The sequence below is a fragment of the Didymella exigua genome (genome assembly GCF_010094145.1).
Source record: "Didymella exigua CBS 183.55 unplaced genomic scaffold M421scaffold_34, whole genome shotgun sequence".
NCBI lineage: Eukaryota > Fungi > Ascomycota > Dothideomycetes > Pleosporales > Didymellaceae > Didymella > Didymella exigua.
The window spans coordinates 128,644-151,592 of NW_022984808.1; the positions used below are offsets into that span (position 1 = coordinate 128,644).

General features: G+C 56.1%; 7 protein-coding genes across 7 annotated transcripts; 5 read left to right on the forward strand and 2 right to left on the reverse strand.

The window, feature by feature from the left end:
- Nucleotides 1-640: 640 nt before the first annotated feature.
- On the forward strand, nt 641-1,144 carry M421DRAFT_8361 (uncharacterized protein; the record flags this gene model as incomplete). Its single annotated transcript, XM_033597550.1, has 2 exons — nt 641-704; nt 813-1,144. The coding sequence occupies 2 exons, from the start codon at nt 641-643 to the stop codon at nt 1,142-1,144; spliced, it is 396 nt and encodes a 131-aa protein (XP_033445165.1).
- A 1,414-nt stretch (nt 1,145-2,558) lies between these two features.
- Nucleotides 2,559-3,578, forward strand: M421DRAFT_269042 (uncharacterized protein). The gene is made up of 2 exons (XM_033588771.1): nt 2,559-2,761; nt 2,811-3,578. The coding sequence occupies exons 1-2, from the start codon at nt 2,701-2,703 to the stop codon at nt 3,278-3,280; spliced, it is 531 nt and encodes a 176-aa protein (XP_033445166.1). The 5' UTR covers nt 2,559-2,700; the 3' UTR covers nt 3,281-3,578.
- Nucleotides 3,579-4,255: 677 nt separating this feature from the next.
- Nucleotides 4,256-7,663, forward strand: M421DRAFT_424332 (P-loop containing nucleoside triphosphate hydrolase protein). Its single transcript, XM_033593720.1, has 4 exons — nt 4,256-4,611; nt 4,706-4,721; nt 4,806-4,863; nt 4,927-7,663. The coding sequence occupies exons 1-4, from the start codon at nt 4,604-4,606 to the stop codon at nt 7,374-7,376; spliced, it is 2,532 nt and encodes an 843-aa protein (XP_033445167.1). The 5' UTR covers nt 4,256-4,603; the 3' UTR covers nt 7,377-7,663.
- Nucleotides 7,664-7,697: 34 nt separating this feature from the next.
- On the forward strand, nt 7,698-10,238 carry M421DRAFT_269127 (uncharacterized protein). Its single transcript, XM_033588772.1, has 5 exons — nt 7,698-7,942; nt 7,990-8,108; nt 8,163-9,715; nt 9,766-9,855; nt 9,900-10,238. Exons 1-5 carry the CDS (start codon nt 7,878-7,880, stop codon nt 10,131-10,133), a joined length of 2,061 nt encoding a protein of 686 aa, XP_033445168.1. The 5' UTR covers nt 7,698-7,877; the 3' UTR covers nt 10,134-10,238.
- Nucleotides 10,239-13,950: 3,712 nt separating this feature from the next.
- On the reverse strand, nt 13,951-14,971 carry M421DRAFT_71320 (GATA type zinc finger protein Asd4; the record flags this gene model as incomplete). Its single annotated transcript, XM_033596781.1, has 3 exons — nt 13,951-14,553; nt 14,598-14,783; nt 14,918-14,971. 3 exons carry the CDS (start codon nt 14,969-14,971, stop codon nt 13,951-13,953), a joined length of 843 nt encoding a protein of 280 aa, XP_033445169.1.
- Nucleotides 14,972-16,632: 1,661 nt separating this feature from the next.
- On the reverse strand, nt 16,633-20,828 carry M421DRAFT_103472 (uncharacterized protein; the record flags this gene model as incomplete). The annotated part of the gene is made up of 2 exons (XM_033586908.1): nt 16,633-19,977; nt 20,826-20,828. 2 exons carry the CDS (start codon nt 20,826-20,828, stop codon nt 16,633-16,635), a joined length of 3,348 nt encoding a protein of 1,115 aa, XP_033445170.1.
- A 272-nt stretch (nt 20,829-21,100) lies between these two features.
- On the forward strand, nt 21,101-22,809 carry M421DRAFT_269182 (uncharacterized protein). The gene has a single exon (XM_033588773.1). It carries the CDS (start codon nt 21,360-21,362, stop codon nt 22,497-22,499), a length of 1,140 nt encoding a protein of 379 aa, XP_033445171.1. The 5' UTR covers nt 21,101-21,359; the 3' UTR covers nt 22,500-22,809.
- Nucleotides 22,810-22,949: the final 140 nt, after the last annotated feature.

The window sequence follows — 22,949 nt, forward strand, 5'->3', positions numbered from 1 at the left end:
ACAACGGGGAAATTGGAACTGTTCGGCAGCAAAAAAAAAAGCAAGATAGGTAGCGAAGAAGCCGGCTGCAATATGCGATGCCCGAAAACATGAGAGGCCTCAGTTGCTGTCCTGCAGATACGCTGCGCTCAAGCAGGACGTCAGAACATTACAGTCATCGTGTATTTTGAGTCAGCTTCTTCTGTAACCTGTGGAAAGACAATCAGTCTAATATTGATTGATCACACAGAATCGACTGTGACGTTGCGTCGTATCCATCATGGTGTGCTACAAAGTGTGGAGAAGTCAGTGTTGTGGGGCTGGAGCTGCCGGGACAGGCGAAAGGGTAAACAACACAGCCATGCAGCCATTGGCAACGCTGTACAGCACTATTGGTGCACCATATGCAACATAGTGTCAATGAGAGAGGAGAACTGCCCGCGGCTCCGCTGACAGAGTGATAAGATTGTTGGCGAGGCGATCTCGGGAGGAATTGGAAGCAGCAGCACCTAGTCACGTGGAGAAAAGCACGGTGCAGCATCCGGTTACGGTAAGGCGTCTGCGAGCTTGCCCTTCTGAAAACCTCTCAATCGCAGCTTCCTCTCATCACCATCCACCTCCTCATCAATTTCATCTCCACTCAACGATCAACACCATCACCATGGTTGCCATCGCTCGCTCTTTCGGTGCCGCCCGTGTGGCCGGCCGCAGCCTCACCACCGCTGGTATGTCGCGAGCCTGATCGCAACCGCCTGCACCCGCAGGCATTGCATCAAGTCCATCAATTCGAGCCATTGAGCTCTATCAGACAGCCATTGACATGTACCCTGCAGCCCGCCCCCAGAACAGCCTCGTTGCTGCCCGCTCCGCTTTCCGCAACAACGCCGCCCGTAACGTCATCCAGAAGCGTGGCATCGTCGCCGAGTCTACCGCTGCCGCCATGGTCGCTGCCGCTAAGATCCAGGGTGCTGGTCTCGCTACCATCGGTCTTGCCGGTGCTGGTGTCGGTATCGGCACAGTTTTCGGTGGCCTCATCCAGGGTGTTGCCCGCAACCCTTCCCTCAGGGGTCAGCTCTTCCAGTACGCCGTTCTCGGTTTCGCCTTCGCTGAGGCTACTGGTCTCTTCGCCCTCATGATGTCCTTCTTGCTCCTCTACGTCGCATAGATATGTGCATCAGAGTGGGCTGTGTTGACATCGGGTCAACGGTCTGGGTCGCTGGATGGAAATTTTCGTGGATGGGTGTGTGCATAGGGACGACCTCCTTTCTACCTCTAGTGGCCGGTCAGATTGTGTAAAACATGTACTTTAGACGAGCAATCTGAAGAGCAAGCTACCACTGAACGAACTTTTCTTCCAAACCGAGTCTACCCTGCCGAAGCTCTAGCAGGAGCAGTGAAGCGCGCAGAGAGCTAACACCCATCTCAATGAACTCAACTGAACCTTCAAAAAACATGCCGGACCTTTTTGACGTGACCATGATGATGTACGGGCCGCAATGGATGCTGAAGCTCGGTAGCTGATGCCAGCTGCTAACCGCCAAGCTTCTTCAACCTCAGTTCAACAACGCGCCGACGGAAAACGATTTCCACCGCCCAACACAACGTCCTATATGATGGCTGGCTATCTCAATGTCTTCGTCGCCGTCTCAGATACCTCCTTGGCAGGCGTATAGATGTCAATGGGGTGCCCTGCAGCTGTAATGGAGCTCTGCCAGCCTCGCTCACCTCCAGTTCAGTCGTATACTTACAACCACAAACCCGGACAGCCCTAAGCAAATGTCCAGACCATGAGCGCTCGACAGACGTAGCGTTCAAGGCACCGTCTGCGCTTCATTGGTGTCTTCTCATATGCTTGTGACCGTGTTGTGTGCTCACCTCATCGACTCTACATCTTCAACAATAGCATACCTAAACGTTCTTACACTCGTAAGTACAAGCTCTCCAGTTCAACCAGCTTAATTGATCCCGGCTTCATTATAGTCATAGCTCGCCGCAAAATCATGACTCCCATCGATACTTCTTACCGTGAACGACCGACTCCCTTTCCCACACTCGACGGACGCAGCGAGCGCAATATTGCCCACGCACCCAATCGAAACAGAAAATATTCCGATCTCAAAGCAGACGACCACAACATATGGATGTAGAACGCACATCACACAGCATTAAGATCTGGATCCGTCCCCATAGGCGGCGCAGCAAGTCTCGGCTGAAACAAGGGAAGACGCAGCAACTACACAAGCTTTGCGACCAGGTCCATCGTGACTACGTACGTGCGATGATGGTATGGTCGCCTTGTGCAGCTGTGTTTTGTGTGCACATCGAAGCTGCGATGTTTCAGAGCTGGTTTCGAGCTATGGTGAGGCTGCTCCCGAAACAAGCACGCCATGAGCATTCCAAAATCAGGAACCACACGACACCAGCACTCTACATCTGCAACGGGTGATGCGCTACCCGGCCTAGCTGGGCCTCACTTTCGCTGCAAAGACTGTCGCAGCATGCTGATGCTGTGCTAGTCCCTAATACCTATTACCAAGCTTCAACTTTCGTTGCAGCAAAGCTTAGCAATGCGCGACTGTGCGGGAGGTGTATATATCGCCAATTCTCTGAGTACAACTGGCACAGTTTCTCGATCATTCGTACTATCTTGTAATCTTTGTGCCGGTCACGCCCCATTCTCTATTCTTCCCCATCCACGTCATCCACGTCCACTCAGTCAACATGAAGTTCACTACTATCATCGCCGCCGCGACTTGCTCCAGCGCTGTCTTTGCCTGGTCTTGTACGTGATGGTCAATCAACCTTGAATCACACTCGTTAACATATCACAGTCAAGCGCGACCCTCAAGCTGACGTCGCCTCTATTCTCGAGGCTCTTCGCGAGAACAACCCCGAGGATGCCGAAGCTGCCGCAGCCGTCATGAACGTCAAGCTTCGAGCTCGCGCCCCGGAGCCTCAGAACGACCTTGCCTCGATCTTGGCCGCTCTCGAGGCCAACAACCCCGACGATGCTGCCGCCGCTCGCCAGGGCGCCTCGTCCGCAGCCACCAAGCGTCAGTCTCAGAGCGATATTGACTCCATACTTGCCGCCCTTGAGGCCAACAACCCCAGTGACGCTGCTGCGGCACGCCAGGGCGCAGGCAAGGCTGCCCCTACCAAGCGCGAGCCTCAGGATGATGTTGCCTCTATTCTCGCGGCGTTGGCCGAGAACAACCCTGAGGACGCGGCGGCGGCCAAGGGTGCGATCCAAAAGAGGCAGGCAGAGGCGGCTCAGGGCCAGGCCAAGCGCTGGTTCGCTTAGATGTCTGCAAAGTGGTAGGCGAGGCGGCTTAATGGTGTTGCTAATTGCCATTTGACTTTGGATACGATCGTACATAGGGCTTTCTTGTGAATGGGAATGACGTTGAGCTCTACCACTGCTTAACACCACTGCTCGTAGTTATATTTTGATGCTGACCTGCGAGGCGGCCATTTCAGTTATGCGTCAGACGATGATTTGAGCGGCAATTCTTCTCTTTCCCTTTTCCTTCTCTCTTTGTAATGTACCGGGCGGTTAATGGCTCAATTGATTCCACGTATTATGATCAAAATGAACACGCAGTACTTCACTGTTAAGTTGCTGATAAAAAGCACGCAGCAAGGTGCTATTTAGCTCGCATGCCTTGTGCAAGCAGCAAGTAGACTTAATTAATTTTGAGCCCGGTCTCACTTTTGCACCCGCGACCTGCAAGTATGTGACTACCATGATGGTTGTCGTTGTATCTTGACTCTTCACTACCATCAAGTCAATTCTGAATCTAAAAGCGGGCTTAGCGGAGATAGATGACGGCAAGCTGATTGTTGATCTTGCGGTGCATGTGACCTTCATCAAGCTCTCACACATCAAGGCTCCACACCAAGCCAGACCAGCCCACACCGCACTTGAGGCAATATTGAAAGTCAGAAAGCTGTGCACAAGGCGCAAGTACAAGGCAGCGAATCGGTATCCAAATTGATGTAATGCCCATTCAAGATCGCAACTGCAATGTGATGCCCATCTGTGACTATCTCCGAGTCGATGAAGCTCGTACCGGTAGCATGAGCATGTCGAACGACGATCGTGCCTCCGCATCGATACCCAATCAAGTATTGGGCCGTTGCACGTACTCTGGTCGCGGAGTCAAGCCTACCACAACCGAGTCGAAAGGACTCATGAAGGCGAGTCATAAGGGTAGTGCACCTTATAAAGAGCATCGCTGCGACGGAGAGCTTCACCCTCCGTACGCTCACCCATGGCGCAGAAAAGGGCGGCTGTCTGCCGCTGTCGAGAATGCGCGGTTACGCTCACGGCGATTGGCGAGAAATTGCGGGGCTCAAAGTGGAAAGCGCCTTCCACTCGCGAAAGTTAGCGCGAGCAGTGATTGCCCCGCTTCATAAAGCTTTGCAGCAGCACCCGTCCACTTTCTTTTCTCGTTGCAACGCACGCCAACGTCAAAGCCTCTATCTTGCAGAGAGCGCTCCGTGTCCTGGTCCACTCCCAGAGACATCTCCTGCAACCCTTCGAGAACCGAAACCTCCCGTGCGGGGTATTCGTCCACTACACCGTTGAATTTTCAAAAGAGAAGACAGCCACAACACCGCCAAAATGGTTAAGTGAGTACCGCCACGCCACTGCCGCCGCTCGAGATGTCAAGATCTTAGACGAGCATGTAAGAATCGATAGGACACGATGCTAACATTGCTCCAGCTTCACCACCGAGGAGGTACGTTGCGCGCACACATGCCCCGCATTATGCGACGATATTCGAGTCTACACCAGCAATGCAGGATACTGACTATATTTTCAGCTTCGTGCCCTCATGGACAACCCAAAGAACATTCGTAATATGTCCGTCATTGCCCACGGTAAGCAGCATTCTCCCAGCTCGCGTGCATGCAAGGACTGATCGCTGACCAACCCTGCCACAGTCGACCACGGCAAGTCAACCCTCACCGACTCGCTCGTTCAGCGTGCTGGTATTATCTCGGCCGCCAACGCCGGTTCCGCCCGTTTCACCGATACCCGTGCCGACGAGCAGGAGCGTGGTGTCACCATCAAGTCCACTGCCATCTCTCTGTTCGCTGAGCTCAACGACCCCGAGGACCTCAAGGACATCGCCATCCCCACCGAGAAGAACGAGTTCCTGATCAACTTGATCGACTCGCCCGGTCACGTTGATTTCTCCTCCGAAGTCACCGCTGCTCTCCGTGTCACCGATGGTGCCCTCGTCGTCGTCGACACCATCGAAGGTGTCTGCGTCCAGACCGAGACTGTGCTTCGCCAGGCTCTCGGTGAGCGCATCAAGCCCGTCGTGGTCGTCAACAAGGTCGACCGTGCTCTTCTCGAGCTCCAGGTCTCCAAGGAGGACCTGTACCAGAACTTCTCTCGTGTCATCGAGTCCGTCAACGTCGTCATCGCCACCTACTACGACAAGTCTCTTGGTGACGTCCAGGTCTACCCCGAGAAGGGTACCATTGCTTTTGGTTCCGGTCTGCACGGATGGGCCTTCACTGTGCGCCAGTTCGCTACCCGTTACGCTAAGAAGTTTGGTGTCGACAAGACCAAGATGTGCGAGCGTCTGTGGGGTGACTCTTACTTCAACCCCAAGACCAAGAAGTGGACCAAGGTTGGCACACATGAGGGTAAGCCCCTTGAGCGTGCTTTCAACCAGTTCATCTTGGACCCCATCTTCCGCATCTTCAACGCGGTCATGAACTTCAAGACCGATGAGATCCCCACTCTTCTCGAGAAGCTCGAGATCAAGCTCACCTCCGATGAGAAGGACCTCGAGGGCAAGCAGCTCCTCAAGGTTGTCATGCGCAAGTTCCTTCCCGCTGCCGACGCTCTCCTCGAGATGATGATTCTCCACCTTCCTTCTCCTGCTGTTGCCCAGAAGTACCGCATGGAGACTCTTTACGAGGGTCCCCATGACGACGTCAACGCCATCGCTATCCGCGACTGTGATGCCAAGGGTCCCCTCATGTTGTACGTCTCCAAGATGGTTCCCACCTCCGACAAGGGCCGTTTCTACGCCTTCGGTCGTGTCTTTGCCGGAACCGCCCGCTCCGGTCTGAAGGTCCGTATCCAGGGCCCCAACTACGTCCCTGGCAAGAAGGAGGACCTGTTCATCAAGGCCATTCAGCGTACCATCCTTATGATGGGTCGTTTCGTCGAGCCCATCGACGATGTCCCTGCCGGTAACATTCTTGGTCTTGTCGGTGTTGACCAGTTCTTGCTCAAGTCTGGTACCCTCACCACCAACGAGACTGCCCACAACCTCAAGGTTATGAAGTTCTCCGTCTCCCCCGTCGTTCAGCGTTCCGTCGAGGTCAAGAACGCCCAGGATCTTCCCAAGCTTGTCGAGGGTCTCAAGCGTCTCTCCAAGTCTGACCCTTGTGTCCTGACTTTCATCTCCGACTCTGGTGAGCACGTTGTTGCCGGTGCCGGTGAGCTCCACTTGGAGATTTGCCTGAAGGATCTCGAGGAGGACCACGCCGGTGTCCCTCTCCGTATCTCCGACCCCGTTGTCCAGTACCGTGAGACCGTTGCCGGCAAGTCCAGCATGACTGCTCTGTCCAAGTCGCCCAACAAGCACAACCGTCTTTACGTCACCGCAGAGCCCCTTGATGAGGAGGTCTCTCTGGCCATCGAGGCCGGCAAGATTGCTCCCCGTGACGATCTCAAGGCTCGTGCCCGTATCCTTGCCGACGAGCACGGCTGGGATGTCACCGATGCCCGTAAGATCTGGTGCTTCGGTCCTGACACCACCGGTGCAAACTTGCTTGTCGACCAGACCAAGGCCGTCCAGTACCTCAACGAAATCAAGGACTCCGTCGTCTCTGGTTTCCAGTGGGCCACCAAGGAAGGTCCCGTTGCTGAGGAGCCCATGCGTTCCGTCCGCTTCAACATCATGGATGTCACTCTCCACGCTGATGCAATTCACCGCGGTGGTGGTCAGATCATTCCTACCGCTCGTCGTGTCCTGTACGCTGCTACTCTTCTTGCCGAGCCTGCTCTCCAGGAGCCCGTCTACCTCGTCGAGATCCAGGTTCCCGAGCAGGCCATGGGTGGTATCTACGGTGTCCTTACCCGCAGGAGAGGTCACGTCTTCGAGGAGAACCAGCGTGTCGGTACTCCCCTCTTCAACATCAAGGCTTACCTGCCCGTCAACGAGTCTTTCGGTTTCACTGCCGATCTCCGCTCCAACACCGCCGGTCAGGCCTTCCCCCAGTTGGTCTTCGACCACTGGCAGATCCTCCAGGGTGGCTCGCCGCTTGACAACACCACCCTGCCCGGTAAGATCGTTGCTGATATGCGTAAGCGCAAGGGTATCAAGATTGATGTACCCGACGTCAACAACTACTACGACAAGTTGTAAGCGAAGGATATCAAAAGTGTTAGATTTCCTTTCGTTTCGACCTTGTCGAGTTCGACAGTCGTGGGCCTGTCCGAGGTCGCTGGTCGCTGTATGACACGCATGGTTCCCCTTTGGAGCACCAGAGCTAGATAAATGTCGGTCCGGGCAGTTTGCCCATTGATCTAGTCGGGTTTTTGGGCTTCGGACCAAGTTACGGATGATGACCCTTTTCCTTGCCGTTCAGCGTATAGTGTAGTTTGCAAGAATCGAACTAGACTGCGCATACAATTCACGTTCTAATCCTGCTTGTGACTGAGCTTGCTGACATGTCATCTTTTACCCACAAGGATTGCTGCTTGCTTGCTTGCGTGAATGCGGAGCTAGGCGAACGCGGGACCTTGCTGTCGCGCTAAAAGTACGCGCTGAATCTTTGGAGCTCCGCGTTGCTAGATTTCCACAATCACGACCAACAACAGGATCAGGACGCATGCTACGTGTGAGGGAACTGGCGATTGCGCGACCATGTTGCTGCCAGAGGAAGACTCGGAAGTGTTCAAACGCTGGGTGCTTCCCAAGCTAGAGACAATGTAGGCCTGCACAGTGCATGCTCGAATTCGCGCTGACTGACGCACAGCTCCGACGCCGATGGGGAGGTTCTTGCCGACTACGTGGTCGCGCTTGTCACAACGAAAGAAACAGATGCTAACATCAGGCGCAACTGTCTAGAAAGTCTCTCGGACTTCTTGCAGGATCGTAGGTATTACGCATGGTGCTTACTGCTCGAGTACTGGTAGCTGACCTGCCCAGACACTGCGAGCTTCGTCGATGAAGTCATTCGAACTCTAAAGAGCAAGAGCTATGCTAGCGCGAATACAAACGTAAGGATCGAAGCGCCAGCGCAAATTCCTTCTATAGTCGGCACGTCGACCGCCGAGTACCTTCCACACCCCGCAAACGCATCCAACACTGCTCCTCTGCATGCGCCGAGAGGTCCCGCAGCGAGTCGAGCGTCGAACGGCCACCGCTTGCTGGACCGCCCTACTGGAGTAGCACCAGGCGCAAACGTACAGCAAGACGGCCAAAGGTCTCGGAAGCGCAAGCAGGACGAGCGAGATACAAGCCAATCGAGGGAAGGCCTCGACCGTCGTGCTGGCAATGACCGACCTCTCAAGCAGGCTGCGCGCAGAGGGAAGAATGGCCGCGCTGGAGGGCTGAACGCCCAAGCAGCTGCGTTTGCGCCCATGCCGAACATGCCGCCGTTCAATCCGTCGTTTGGCGAGATCCCTCCGTTCGACCCTGGCAACCCCATGGCCTTCCTGGCCATGGCTGCAGCTTTTGGGATTAACCTGCCGGGCATGCCACCGATGCCAGCCTTCAACGCGGAGACCAGCAATATCAGGTGCGCAGACTACGACACAAAGGGCTTCTGTGCGGCTGGGAGTACCTGCCCATATCGACATAACCTAGAGTACGATCCGGATCAGCCTGCGCAGGGAGATGCCAATTACACACAGACTAACAGGACCTACTACGGACGACCAAACGGCGGTCGTGCCCGTGCCCCTTTCTCGCTGCCCGGATCAACGCGCGATCGCGCCAACACCACGATCGTCGTTGAGCAGATCCCAGAAGACAACTTTAGCGAAGAAGACGTGCGATACTTCTTTGGAACGTTCGGCACCATACTCGACATACGCATGCAAGCCTACAAACGCCTCGCCGTGGTCAAGTATGAAACACATGATGCTGCAAGCGCCGCCTACAACAGTCCCAAAGCGGTCTTCGACAACCGCTTCGTCAAGGTGTACTGGCACAGGTCTGACGCCGATCTTGACGCAGAGGGTCAAGGGAGCTACGACGAAACTGAGATGCTGGACCCGGAGGAGGTTGAGCGCCGTCAAGCTGAGGCCCAGAAGGCGTTTGAAGAGCGCCGCAAGAAAGAAGAGGAGGCAGCAGCCAAAGCAGACGAAGTCGATCGCAAGTTGCAGGAGACCAATACTGAGATCCTGCGTATACGCCGCGAACTCGCCAGGGTGTCCGGAAAAGGCAACGGCGATGTGGAAGAGGACTTCTCGCAGGACCTGGCGATCTTGCAAGCGGAAGCCGAGAATCTTTTCGCACAGCAGGATGCTGCGGCCGAGTCCTGGCGTGGCAGCGGTCGTGGCGGGTACAGAGGCGCCCACCGCGGTCGTGGGTATGCACCACGAGCAAGAGGGTTCAGAGGCGGATACCGTGGGCGTGGAGCATTCGCTGGCGCCAGGACAGGCGTGAAGAGACTTGATAATCGCCCTAGGAGGATCGCTATCAAGGGTGTGGAACCTGGAAGCAGGAAGGACGAGGCACTCAGGCAGCACCTTTTCGTGAGTAGCTTCACATTGGTAGTGTGGAGATTTGAGCTAACACCGCGTAGAATGTCCCTGATGTTGTCAGCACCGAGCACTACCCAGAACACGCCAACATCCTTGTCATCAACTTCGACGAACGGTATCAAGCTGAAGCAGTGAGTGCCTTGCTCTCTTTTGTATTTGTTGCTGACAATTCTAGTTCATCGACACCGCACACCAGATCCCGGACGCTGGCAAGCTAGAGATGGAATGGGTACCTAACGACGCTTTCGGCGGTGCGAAGGCTGCAGAAGGAGACGCTGGGGGTCACGACAGTGATAGCGAGTCGGCCACAGTCGAAGTCAAGCAGGAAAACGCTGCCACGGATGAGCCAGTCGGAGCTGCGGCAGACGCGGATATGGATGTTGCTGAGGATGAAGATCAGTGGCTGTAGGGCTGATTGGAGACAAGCAGAGATTCAAGCACAACACGGCGTTCGAAGCATAGTATAGGCATGAGAGACATTTAAAAAATTACACAAAGACCATCACAAACGCTGTTCTAGTAGTCAGATTCTTACTCTCTTTCGTCATGGTGGACATGAAGCTGGAGGTCTCCTATGTAGGTGTGTGGACAGCAAGCATTACAAGCACAGCTAAAGGACCACCAGGCCGCTTATTCACCTTGAGTCAATAAAGGCAATGTGAACGCTGCTCGCATAATCGCCAGTCTAAGAGTACATGAAGGTGCGAAGTCCCTATTGAGTTGCTCTTTTCTCCACGCCTGTGCAGAGCCTCTGCAGGTAATCGTCCTTGCAGTCACAGACTATAGTTAAAGAACTGACTCTTGCACTGCAAGTATTATTGTAAGACTCCTGGTGCAAGATCCTTCGCCACATAGCCCGCCTACAAATCCTCGACTACCCCCATGTTGCACTTTTGCTGGTTTCTCAATCTCACTACTTACATCGATTCAATTCAACTACAACCACCATGTCATCCAACTACTCCAACCGGCTCACTAAAAACGAGCTCGAGGCCGCATATAAGCGGTTCATGTACGACTCTGCGACGGCGAAGCACTACGATTCTGTGCAGACCATTTAGACCGAGATGGTGGCTGCTGAGTAGGACCTTGTACAAGTGAAGGAGGAGATAGTAGGCCAGGACGAGGAGATAGCGAGTAAGGAGCGCATAATTCAGGGCCTAAAGATTCACACTAAGAGACCTTACATGATCATGTAGCAAGATTTCGAGCAAAAAAAGAGAACTGTTACGCGTCCCGGGCACTGCGCATTTGTCGCAAGCCGTGAAAATCGAGTGACAGTAGAGCATTCATGTAGACCTCTTTGCTCTAAGATGTATAGTAGAGGAGCCACAGTCGATGCAGTGGAAAGAGCTAGATGTTGGTAGAAACATGCAAGAACCAAAAGCGATGCTCTTCCCACTGTTTGTATCTAGCTATTCTGCAACGACGGTCCCGTAAGCCACGATCGTGGAATATCCCGGTCGAGTGAGCGCACTAATTGTCCGAAAAAGTCATGTTTGCGGTCGTAGTTCAGAAGTCGGCCACTGCTAAGCTGGAGGACTTTTTGGAACCTGTCAAAGCCTCTGGCGACTACATTGTCTCCTGTCTTGTTACGAGAAGCCCTAAATTCGTTCAAGTGCTCAATATCTTAAGTGAGCAGACTTTCTATCTATCGCCAAAGGTCAGTGGTTCAGCATTCCAGATTTGGAGACGCTTATACAACGTATGAATGCATTCCACCAAGCCGATCACACCCAAAGTTTGCCAACTGCAACTTAACTTGTCTCAAAAACACCACAACTGATAACTACAGTACAGAGGGAGATTACAGCTTACCCTCTAGGCTTATGGCGTACCCTACGGTCGAGTCGTTCACTCAGGCAAGTTGTTTGCACTGCAAGCCCTCGCCCACACAACGCTGACTACCTCCTCGCCGGGCTTTCTCGATGTCACACCAAGCCATCTACCATCATGTCGTCCCGAATGACCCAGAAAGAGCTGAGGGCCGCCTACGATACCTTCCTCATGGCGGAGGCCTGTGATGATCACCAGCCGCTGCTTGCTGAGTTGGCATTGCAGAGGAACTCAGCTCGGGAGAAACTCAAGAAAATGCGCATCCAACACCAGTCAGCCAGTCAACTTTCGAACAGCCACTAAGTCCATCTCACGGATCTCGACCAGCGCTACCAGGATTGCAACCACGCGACACGGGACGCTCATGTTGATAAACTCACATGCATGCAACAGCAGATTGGGCTGGCGAACGAACGGACCGAGGCAGCCAACAGACGCCTGGACGAAACACTCCGTCTCTATCAGATGCAAGAATGACTTGAACAGACAGCTCGCGAGAACGAACTGCTCCGTGGCGAGATTCCTCGTCTTGACAAGAAGCGTAAGCAGAAGTGCATATCGGGGTGGATGCGCGCACTGAACTTGAAGAGGACGATTGAGCAATGATCTTCAGGCCACGAATCCGAGAGTGAGTTTGTATCAAGTCGGGAGTGGCGGAGAGACCGGAGCAGTGGAAGTGTAGGAGGCGAGGAATGTACAGCGGATTGAAGCACAGCAATGACACATTTCGGAGCACAACGAAGAGCTGGATCCCGGGCTGGGCAAGAATGACTTCAGATCGTACTGACGTCGTTAGGATTAGCATTGACAGGTCTGTCTACTTCCGAACGTCAACCTTGAGGACGAACAGCTCCACTGACTATCTTCAACCTCTTTGAGCTGTTCTGGACAACGATCTGTGTCCCGAGGACGTCGTTGAATCGACGATGTCCTTCTCCATCGATACATGCAGTGTGCAAGTACGATGAGTGTCTCTTTCTAACTTTCTGCGAGCGACACTGTGGCAGATGTTCAGGATCGAGGGAGGGGCTTGACCGCGGTGACCGCACCAAGCCACATCTCTAGTCCGAGACCACGTTCGAAGGAAGGCTGGACAGTTTAAGTCTTCTGAAGGGAGCAAGTTACACATGCCACAACCGGCTGCTACAGAAGGAAAGCGAAACATTCCAAAAAAAGAAGCCGCAGAAGAGAATCGATGCTACGCAAAGAGAAGAGAATCGATGCTACGCAAAGAGAAGAGAAGAGAAGAGAAGTGAAGGAAAAGCGAAGCAAGTGCAGAGAACTGCAGGCCAGAACATCACATGAAACGTACACAGAAGTCAAACGTCGATTCCAACGAACCAGCTTCACCATTGCATCTCGAGTTGTAAATTTCTAAGAACCACGTTACCCGGGCGAACAATCTCACTTCAGCTGTCGTTCATCTTAGCGCAGTCGCTGATTGGCTTTGACTGCGGGCGCCGAGTGTTGCAACTTGCGCGCTGCAATCGCCACTTTCCGAAACCTACCCGATTGGGAAGGTTGGCCAAATTCGCCACAAGTGTCACGCTCGTCTCTTATTAGATGAATCAACGTTGCTGCACATGCCCACCCTTCTAAATAGTAATGTGCAACTTGCGCGGTCACAACTTGCGCTGCAATAGCCACCTTCTGGATATTACACAATTAGGACGGTTGACTGATCCTGCCACTCGTCTCTCATTGGACGACTGGACGGCGCTGCACATGCCCGGCTACTCGCCCAGAGGGCAATGTGAAGTTGCTACATAGGGAAGGTTGTCTTGATGTGCTGGACAGCCATCAATGATGGAGCAGTCGCACGTTGAATGTGCAAGTGACGAGCTCTGATGATGACTCCACTGCAGCCAGCGGCATGATAGCTTACACGGCTGAGTCCATTGTGAAGAAGAGGAAAGCCAGTACTCCATACTTAGTCACTAGCAAGATGATGTCGATACCGCATTTCCCATCCCCAATCATCCAAGCCTCACTCACAGCACATTCGTCTACACTCCCAAGCGAAGAAAACAAACTCATTCATCTCATCAATTCATTTCACCCCTATCATGCTAAACAAACTTTTGATCCCAGACCCATTACCCATCCCTCCGTCCGCACCATGCAGCCGTCGTCCACACCCTGGTATCATCGCGAAGCATTACTAAATACAGAATTCCGCGAGCGGACAGAGGAGAAGAGAAGTGGTATTCAGACATTACAGGGTCGTTGTGTCCCAGGGACGAGTCGAGCACCCACGGGCGGGTTTTGATGATTGTGAGGGGATCATCTGGCGGCCAAGCAGACAAAACAGCGCAGCATCATGGCAGTAGAGGATCGATCGACGTGCTTAGCGATAGAAACTCCAGATATTCAGCGGCCCTCGGCGGATTCTACTCCACCATGGAGCTGATTGGCGACCCCGCGCGGCTCTCGTCGACCAGGTCGCTCATCCTCATCTTCTTGTGCCGTGGGCTCTCCTCCTCGATCTCCTCAATGCGCCGCTTCAGGGCCTGCTCGCGCTGCTGGGTGGCCTCGAGCTCGGCTCTCAGTGCCTGCTCGGTGGCGCGGGCCTGGCCTTCGCTGGTCTCGAGCTCGCTGACGCGGTTGCGGAAGAGGTCGTTGATGAGCTCCATCTCGGAGACGCGCGTCTTCAGCGCGGTGTTCTGGGCGGCGAGCGAGTCGTATGAGAGCGGCGGCTCGAGGTGCGAGCCGTTGATCGAGGACAGAGAGCTGGGCGAGGGCTGGCGTGGGATGCCGAAGCCGTGCATGGAGGGCTGGAATACGGCGTCCCCGTTCAGCGCCTGCTCGAACATGTGCTGGGGCGCGATGTTGGAGGGGTGGGCAAAGTTGGGCGTGCCGGTGCGCGAGATGGGCGACTGCGAGCGATCGGAGAGGCCGGACGAGATCTTGCCAGAGGCGCGGCGGTGCTGAGCGAGGCCCAGCTGACCGTCGGCGTCGGGGTGGGCGGCAGCAAGGCCGTTGATTCCCTCGCCCTGGTCAGTCAGCGAGGATGTAGGGGGAGGATATAGCTGCACACCTTCTTGCGCCCTGGCCCACCCGTCTTGACGCGGTTGCGGCTCTTGATGACATCCGTCTTGAGCGAGATTGGGCGTGGGCGGCCGTGCAGCTTCAGGAACAGCCCGCAGGCGTTGCAAAGCACGGCGCCGGACTCATCGCGGCGCCAGAGCGGTGTCGTGCTCGTGGTGCAGTTCTGGCAGACAGGCTGCGTCGTGTTAGCTGCATTGAACAGTGACGAGCGATGATGCAGTTATCGATTGCAAAGATAAGGATAAGAGCAAGATTTCTCTGCAGCAGCATCGCGCCTGTGCGACGCACAACACCAGGAGTGAAACGTACCGGCGAGTTGCTCTGTCCGCCAGGAGTTGCGGGCGCGGCGGTCGCGTAGGTCATGCTGAGGCCATTGGAGGGTTTGCTGGGCGACGTGTCAGTGGGAAACGAAAATGAGGTGCAAACGCCAAGCTCTGCGATAAGCAGGGCTGCCCGGACCACGGCTGGCGACATGAGCCACAGCCGCAACTCTTCCGCCCACCGCTCACTGGCTGGCGCTGCACGTACCTTGGTGGAGACGGCATCTTCATCGACGGCGAGTCTCTCCTTGTGCGTTCATTACTGTCGTGGTCCTGTGCGGGGCTGATTGATGCTAGCGAAGCGAGAGTCGACAGTGCGGGCAGCTGCAACGATGCGTTGCTGCCCTGCTGTTGCAGTGGCTGGTGTGTGAACGACGCCACGGTCGAGCAGCTCGACGACGGCCGTGATATGTCGCGCCCAGCGAGCTCCGGGCTGATCGATGGGAGTGTCGTGCGGTCGAACGCCGCCGGGGACGTCGTCCTGATTGACGGCAGATCGAAGACTTGCAGTATCGACGGTCTGCGGAACGTGTCGTGGGCCTGCGGCCGGGGGAGGATCGAGGTAGCCAGCGCGGAAGCCGTGGTGAAGTATAAGGAGAAACGCGGTGCGCTTCTCAATCGACGACGTGACGGAATGTAATATAACGCGTAGTGAGCGACTGGGGTGGACGGTGAGTAAAGAGAGACAGCAAAACAATCAAAAGCGTCGAAAGGAGCGTGTGGTCTTCACAAAGAACGACGAAGAACGAGTGCACAGAACCAGAACGTTCAGCACCACAAGCACAGTTGCGAAGTGATTACTGTACCACCATAGCATCCTCTATCCACATCTAGCTCTGGCCTTGCGCCTGCCCCTTATCCACCTGTGCAAGGCTACCCATCCCTAACATCCCGTCTATCGATACCCACCCATCGTAATTTCTGCTAATTAAGGTACCTGCAAGACCTCAGCCCAGTCCCGTTGGAGCTGGTATCGCAAGCGGTCGCGGGATCTGCAACCATCATCGAGCAGATATCTCTCCAGCCCATATCAAACACCAGCGTCTCCGAAATCGTGAAGAGTGCTTGTTCCACCCAATCGGCAGCGCCGCCCCCTCCCACCACGCCCTCTTCTGGAAGACAAGGCGCCTGTTCAGAGAACTATCGCTGTCGTTGTGGTTCGTCGCGCTACCCGCTGAGCCTCCAGCCTTGTCTCGCTTCAGCGCCATCAGTAGCCTCAGGGGCAAAACGATACGCTAGCCCCACAACGGCAGCACCCCATGCGCGTTCGCATGCCCGTGCGACGACGGTAAGCTGGCCAATCAGTGTCGGTGCAGGTACAATCTGGGGGCGTCGCGATAGCACCGTTGTGATGGTGAGCGACGTCCGGGGTCTGGCTGAGCTTGTCGATTGGCGCCTGAACGACTGGAGAACGGTGGCTTGGGGGATGCTGTTGCGGCGATTCGAGGACCTGAGATGGCCGAATCACTACGATGAACCACTCGCGCTGACTCTCGGAGGAAATGTGCCGTCTTACGTACGGTCTCCACGCGCTCGATGCTGGGCGGCGGATCCCATATTCTGACACTACAGTCACCTAGGTACTCCGTTATTGCTCGACGAGAAGAACTCCGTATTGGGTACAACACTCTATTGCTAACATTCTCCGTATTTTACATACCTACATCTCAAAGACACTATCGTACACATCGTACACTATCTATCCTAACTCCGCACCTCCTCGAGGTACCTCTCCTGTATCTTGTCGTTTGTCCTGGGCATAGTCTCCACGGCCCGACACACATTCGGCGCCTGTTCCTCGAGAATCTCCCTCGCCCACTTCGCCTCCTTCTCCACATACCCCACGCCATTCCTCTCGTCCTCCTTGACCACCGCAAATGCCTTGGCCAGCACAACAAGCGTTTTGTACCGCGGCAGCACCGTGTTCCTCTTAATGTCGTAGTGCCGCAGCTCCATCCACTGATACCCCTTGCGGTCGTGGCGGATGTAGAAGGGCGCGAGATTGCGCCAGCCGGGGAAGCGCGGCATCAGGTATGTTTCTGCGATGGTGAAGGCGGATACTACCTGTCCGTTCTGGGCGAGGGCGACGACGAACTCGTTCCAGGTGAAGTTGTCGATCACGAAGCCGTTGACGAGCAGGTCGCGGATGGCGTGCTGCGCCTTGGCGAGAAGCTCGCGGGTCGGGCTCATCTTGGGGTTGCGGTTGATGAGCGAGCGGATGTAGATGCGCGTGGCTTTGACAATGACTTGGCGGCGGTTGAGCGCGATGCTGGACTCTTCGAAGCGCTGGATGACCGTGCCGTCGGTCAGCGATGTTGAGCCATCGTCGCCTGATGGTGCAGGGTTCATGACCTGCCGGAAGGTCTTGACCAGCTTGGACGAAGACTGGCGGACGAGGTCCCAGCACTTCTGCACTTCATCCCACTCTTTGGCACGGTAGTGAGACTCCATGATGGCAGTGAGGAAAGTCGTAGGGGCTTCGTAGTCTTGCGGCTCCGTGCTGGCATCGGCCTTGGCAAAGAGCTCCTTGCAGATTGCGTAGGCCCCACGAGCGTTGTAGAGCGTGATGAGGAGACCATAGTAGGAAGCTGGGACGACCGACTGGGTCTGCGCATCGATGTGGCGGTTGTGGTTCGGCTGACGATGCGCAATGTCTTGCCCAACGTCGCCGCTCGTCAGCATGCCGCGAAGCAGTTTCTCAACATGCTTGAGCTGCTGACGAGGGTCGTTGTTCCGCGCGCGCATCAGCCTGACCAGCTCGGACATGCCAACGGTGTTGATGGCTGCCCGGCGCGAGCTGATGGTCTGGTTCACATTCCGTTCAACCATGCGCTCGTACGCCTCCAGCGCCTTGTCGTACTGCCCTTCCTTGAGAAAGCCAGTCATGACGATCGCGTAGTGGATGGCCTCGACACGCATGTTGTTGACGGGGAGGGTCTTTCTGAGGATCCTGTACGCTGCGTTCGTCTGCTTGATCTCGACTAGAGCACGCATCAGACTGCCAAAAGTGATGTTGTCCAGCGGGATCTTGTTGTCGACCATGTCCCGGTACAGCCTTCTGCTGTTGGCTACGTCTCCCCTCAGGGCATAGTACTGGATCATGATGTTCCAGGTGTGAGTCAACGGATGTCCGACGAGGATGCCGGCCTTCCACTGCTGCAGCATGCCCCGCGCAATCTCCTCGGCGGCCTCTATGTCATCGGCGCCGAGGAACGCCTGCACATAACCGGATCGAGCGCGGACGTCCGTGTCTACTGGAACGCCCATCTGCTTTGCTCTCGAATAGAGTGACTCAAAAGCCTCAATGTCGCCCCTGTTGGCGCACATGTTGAGCATGGGTCCAAATGTGTAGACGTCGGGCGTCATGCCAGCATCCAGGGCATGGTTGAAAGCCTCGAGCGCTCCATCAAGGTCGTCCGCACGAACGTAGGCAAGGAGAAGGGTGTTCCACATCTGCAAGTCGGGTGTGATGCCGAGTTCCTCGCGGATGCGGCGAAATGCTGCCAGTGCACCGGGGACATCAGCGCGCCGAGCCTGAACGTATATCAGAGACTGGGCCTGCTTGGGGGTGATTTCGTAAGTGTCCTTGAACTCGGCGAAATACTTGTCGACATTCTCGACATCGCCGTGCTCAGCGTAGACGAGCAGCAGAGACTGCAAGATGGGGATAGTAAGCGGTCTGTCTGGATAAAAGGTGCGCACGTCTTGCACTACATCTTCGACACGATGCCAACTGTCGTGGTTCCCGTGAGCGGTGATGACCGCCGTCAACATGGGCAGCTGGGGCGGCAGTGTCTTCCACTTGGGATCATCGACGCGCTCGTAGAGGTACCACTGTCGATATCTGCGATAGAGCTCAAGGTGGAGCTTTCGCTGGTTCGTGTATGCGCGATAACGGTCCATTTGCATCATCGTGTTTATAGCATAGTCGTAGCTCGCATCGGGAGGGATGCCCAGCGAGGTCATGTCCTCGAACAGCTTGGTGAACCAGTCCCAGATGTCGTCTTCGTTCGGCTTCCGCACCAGCAAGACTCGATCCATAACGTTGGGGAGAAAGCTCTGGACAAAGGCAACGAATAGCTCCTTCTTCTTCGGCTTTAACATGTGCGCGTACTTGTTCTCGCGAATGTACACGAGAAGAGACTGCACATGCTCCTTGATCTCTGGAAGTTGGGCGGCTTCGTGCCAGATCTCAGGCAGGGTGGTTTGGCCCCACCGGATGCGGTATGTTGTCCGCTGGCGGTTTATGCTGAACCGAGTCTCCGAGACGTATTCCGAGAAGGCGCGGATGGCCAGGTCCCATTGCTCATCGGCCACAAGTCGTCGCAAAAGGACGTCGGTTCCAACGTTGGGCACGTGGTCCTCGTACTCGACAAAGCGCCCGCTTCCGACCGCAAGACCGTGCAGGTGCAGAGCTGGCCCAGGCTGTCGAAGGGCGACTTGGGCGATTATGGCGGCTCGAAACGACGATGCTGTGCGAGCCTGGCCCGGCAGCTGCTCAAACAGTCGTATGATGCGGGTCGGTATGGCCGGCTCGGTGTCTGCGGAGAGGTATTCGAGCAGGGACAGGATCAGATCAGGGGGTCTGCTGGACAAGGCTCGGGCAGGAATGGCGTTGTACAGCTGCCACGCCAGCTCTTGCTTGCCCGGCTCCTGTCTGCGCAACAGCTCGCTCAGAGAGTCGTGCGCAGAGGACCCCATCAGCCGCTCGTGCATCTCCCGCTTCGCTTCCTTTGCCTCTGCAACGTCTACCCCGTCCTCTTGCCCGTCCAGCTCTGCAGCAGCGCCTTGCGAATCCAGACGTCGGGCCGTAGCATAGCTCCGAACTGGCTGCCGCTGCAGTTGCAGTCGTCTGCCGTCCGGAGCACCGTCACTCCGCACAGAGAGCGTCCGCAGCAGCGCCAGAGTTTTGTCGGGATACAGAAAGTCCAGCGGCGGCCCGTCGCTGCTCGGCGCCGGCTGCTCAGCGCCCGTGGATGCCGGATTGATGGCCCACCATAGTGGCAGACTCAGGTCGCTCGCACCGTGGTGCCAAAAGGTCGAGTGCAGCTTGCGGCGACTGCGCAGAGCTGGCTTGGGGGCGCGAAAGAGCTGGCGGCCGCCGGATTCAAGGCATGACGAAGCGCGCTCGAGCATCACCTGGAGCCAAACTTGCAGGAGACGCAGGCAGGAGCTGTGGGCTGCGGTTCGAATGGCGGTGGTGCAGCAATTGCGCAGCTATCTGAGACAAGCAGGAGCGATGGAGGCAACGAGGGTCGACTGCGCAAGACAAAAACTCCAGCAATGCAAGGGGGGAGGAAATGAGAGCAATGTGCACAGCAGAAAGATTGCGTGCGTGCGAATTACACAGAAGAGAAAGTGCGTGCGTGCGAATTACACAGAAGAGAAATTGCGTGCGTACGAATTGCACAGAAGAGAGATTGCGTGCGGCGTGGTGGCAACGGCGCGTGCAAACGTCTATGATCTCTAGACAAATTCTGGAAACGCGCTGTCAGGTTATCTGATCTGATCTAGGTATCAATCACTCCCGAAGTTGTCCCGCGTCGACGCGGCGATGCGACCCCACACTACTGCACAGTGCTGAGCTCCAGGTCACGACGCCACCATGGATCTCACAAAGTATGTCGTCGAGTACCGCGAGGCCGCCTTCCTCCTGGGCGACTACGGTAGTTACCGTGCGCAATTGACCCGCCGCCTGCGCACCGTGCAGAAGAAGCTGGGCAGGGCGACGCCCAAGAATGCCAAGTATGCTGCAAAGCCCGCCGTGACGGCCGAGGACATGTCGAAGAACGTCGAGTGCGTACAGCCGTGAGAGCGCAGGAGCGTGTTTGCTGACGGCCAAGGTTCCTCCACCTGCTGCTGCTCACCTCGGAGCGGGCTTGGGCGCAGGCAATGGCCATGAAGGCCCTCCATTCCGAGGACAACGCTGACAAGAACATCACCGGCTCGACGCGCCAGCACATCATCTCGCGGCTGCACAAGGCCGTGCAGAGCGCCAGGGAGGTCGTCGCGCTGCTGTCCGACTCGGCCAGTGGCGCTTCAGAGACGGACGTGCTGGAGGCCAAGGCGTACGTGTATGCTCTGGCTGGGGCGCAGGAGTTTGAGAAGCAGGCCGAGGGCGTCAAGGAAAAGGGCGCCTCGCCCCAGCGCTGGGACGCCTGTCTCACCAACTTCGCTGCGGCCCGCGTTCTGTACAGCGCCCTGCACAAGGCCACCAAGAAGGACCTCTTCAAGGACGTCCTGACTGGCACCATTGACCCCAGCATTCGGTACGCCGCCTACCAGAACCGCATCCCCCGCACTGTGGGTGTGTCTGCTGTTGCGCGGAAGTACTTCCCCAAGGATGAGCAGCTCTCCAAGGCAGTGCAGCAGATCGATCCCTCAGCGCTGCACGAGGAGGAGGCCACGGCGTTGAGTGCGTACACCAGACGATGAACACGTATAGGAAACTGACAGTTGCAGGCTCCCAGATCACCTGGCGCGGCCGCACCGCCAACATTGTCGATGCTGCTATTGGCCAAGCTCTCGTCTCGATCGAATCTGCGTCCAGCAACCTCGACCGGTCCAGCGCCTCGTCTTCGCCAAAAGACCGCGCCAACGCCTACGACGACATCCTCATCGCGAGCCAGGACGCCGTTGACGCTACAAGGAGAGCCATCGAGGAGCTGGAGAAGGAGGGCGTGGACGAGGGAGATGCGCGCATGCAGGATCTTCGCGTCACTAACCTGGCCGTGAACTACGACCTGATCTCATGGCGCATTGGCAGGAACAGGGTGCTCATTGGCACTGATGACGGCCTGGCATTCGCACCCAACCCACCTCAGAAGCCGAGAAGGCCGCGCAAGGACGGAAAGGAGTGGGCTGAGCGTGAAGAGCCAACAGGCCGTAAGCTCGCCAGGCTACGAGAGCGCGTTGCTCTGTACGATGCCATCCTGCAGAGTATCGACTCGATCAAGGACCTGCGTGGCGCAGCACGCGACACTGGCTTCATCGCCGAGCTCGACGGCCAGCGCGCCTACTTCCAGGCCCTGAAGTGCCTCAACCTGTCACACTCGCACGCTCTACTCGCCGCACCAAGGCAAGCCCTCGCTCTCTGCAGCCGCGCGCTGTCCCTCTCTTCGCAAGCGACGTCCGCACCGACCTCAACATCGACCACGACCTCAAACGCCACCAAACTCGTCGTCTCCGAACATCAAGCCTCGGCTCTGAAATCGGCCCTCGAGAACCTCAACTCGCACTACCGTGGCGTCGTCGCCCTGTCCCAGCTCTCTGCCAGCTTACAGACCGCCGCCAAGGCCGGCCTGTCCAACGCCGCGCCTGTCGTCGAGAGGCTCAACGAGTACCCGTCGTCCGGCTCCGTCGATCTCAAGAATCTGGTCACGTGGCCGCCGAAGCTGAGGCCCGTGCCTGTGAAGCCGCTGTTCCTCGATGTGGCGTGGAATTACGTCGAGTATCCAGGGCGGACGCAGCGGGTCGAGGTGGAGGAGAAGGTGGAGGAGAAGGAGGAGAAGATGGAGGAGGAGGAGGAGAGGCCAAAGGCTAAAAAGGGCTGGTTTGGCTTTGGACGGTAGATGGATGACGTGCGCATGCATGGCAACGGGACTTCGCTCTTGAGATGCGCGGAGACGCTTAGACGCTCAGATCCATGGATCTTTGTCCTAACAGCAATGTCGATTCTGAATCCCCGTCTCATACGCGGACTTGATGTTGCTTCAGTTGTTCCCTGCTCCTTGCTTGGTCGGCCTGCTGCTGCGACGTCCAAAGTCTAGACACTCGGCCAGTCCAAGTGCAATCCCAAGTTCTCCTCCCCTTTATCAGAGCTATGTGTTCTGCAATAGCGAGCACTTACTACCTATGTGTTCTGCGATAGCGAGCACTTACTGCCTATGTGCTAGCTGTCCCTGTTAACAGCTTCAACTGCTCCTTAGCCGTCTTAGGCCTCCTCTAGAAACGGGACGACTTGACGCGAGATGTTACGTCTGGAGTTACGAGAGCCAAAGTCGCCAAATGCATGTAGTATG

Bases quoted from the DNA above. Each gene is read 5' to 3' on its own strand.
- M421DRAFT_269127 (XM_033588772.1), top strand. From the start codon at position 7,878: ATGTTGCTGCCAGAGGAAGACTCGGAAGTGTTCAAACGCTGGGTGCTT. The intron at 7,943-7,989 runs GTAGGCCTGCAC...ACTGACGCACAG, and splicing joins CTTCCCAAGCTAGAGACAAT to CTCCGACGCCGATGGGGAGG. The intron at 9,716-9,765 runs GTGAGTAGCTTC...AACACCGCGTAG, and splicing joins CACTCAGGCAGCACCTTTTC to AATGTCCCTGATGTTGTCAG.
- M421DRAFT_269042 (XM_033588771.1), top strand. From the start codon at position 2,701: ATGAAGTTCACTACTATCATCGCCGCCGCGACTTGCTCCAGCGCTGTC. The intron at 2,762-2,810 runs GTACGTGATGGT...AACATATCACAG, and splicing joins CGCTGTCTTTGCCTGGTCTT to TCAAGCGCGACCCTCAAGCT.
- M421DRAFT_269182 (XM_033588773.1), top strand. From the start codon at position 21,360: ATGAACACGTATAGGAAACTGACAGTTGCAGGCTCCCAGATCACCTGG.
- M421DRAFT_424332 (XM_033593720.1), top strand. The intron at 4,864-4,926 runs GTAAGCAGCATT...ACCCTGCCACAG, and splicing joins TATGTCCGTCATTGCCCACG to TCGACCACGGCAAGTCAACC.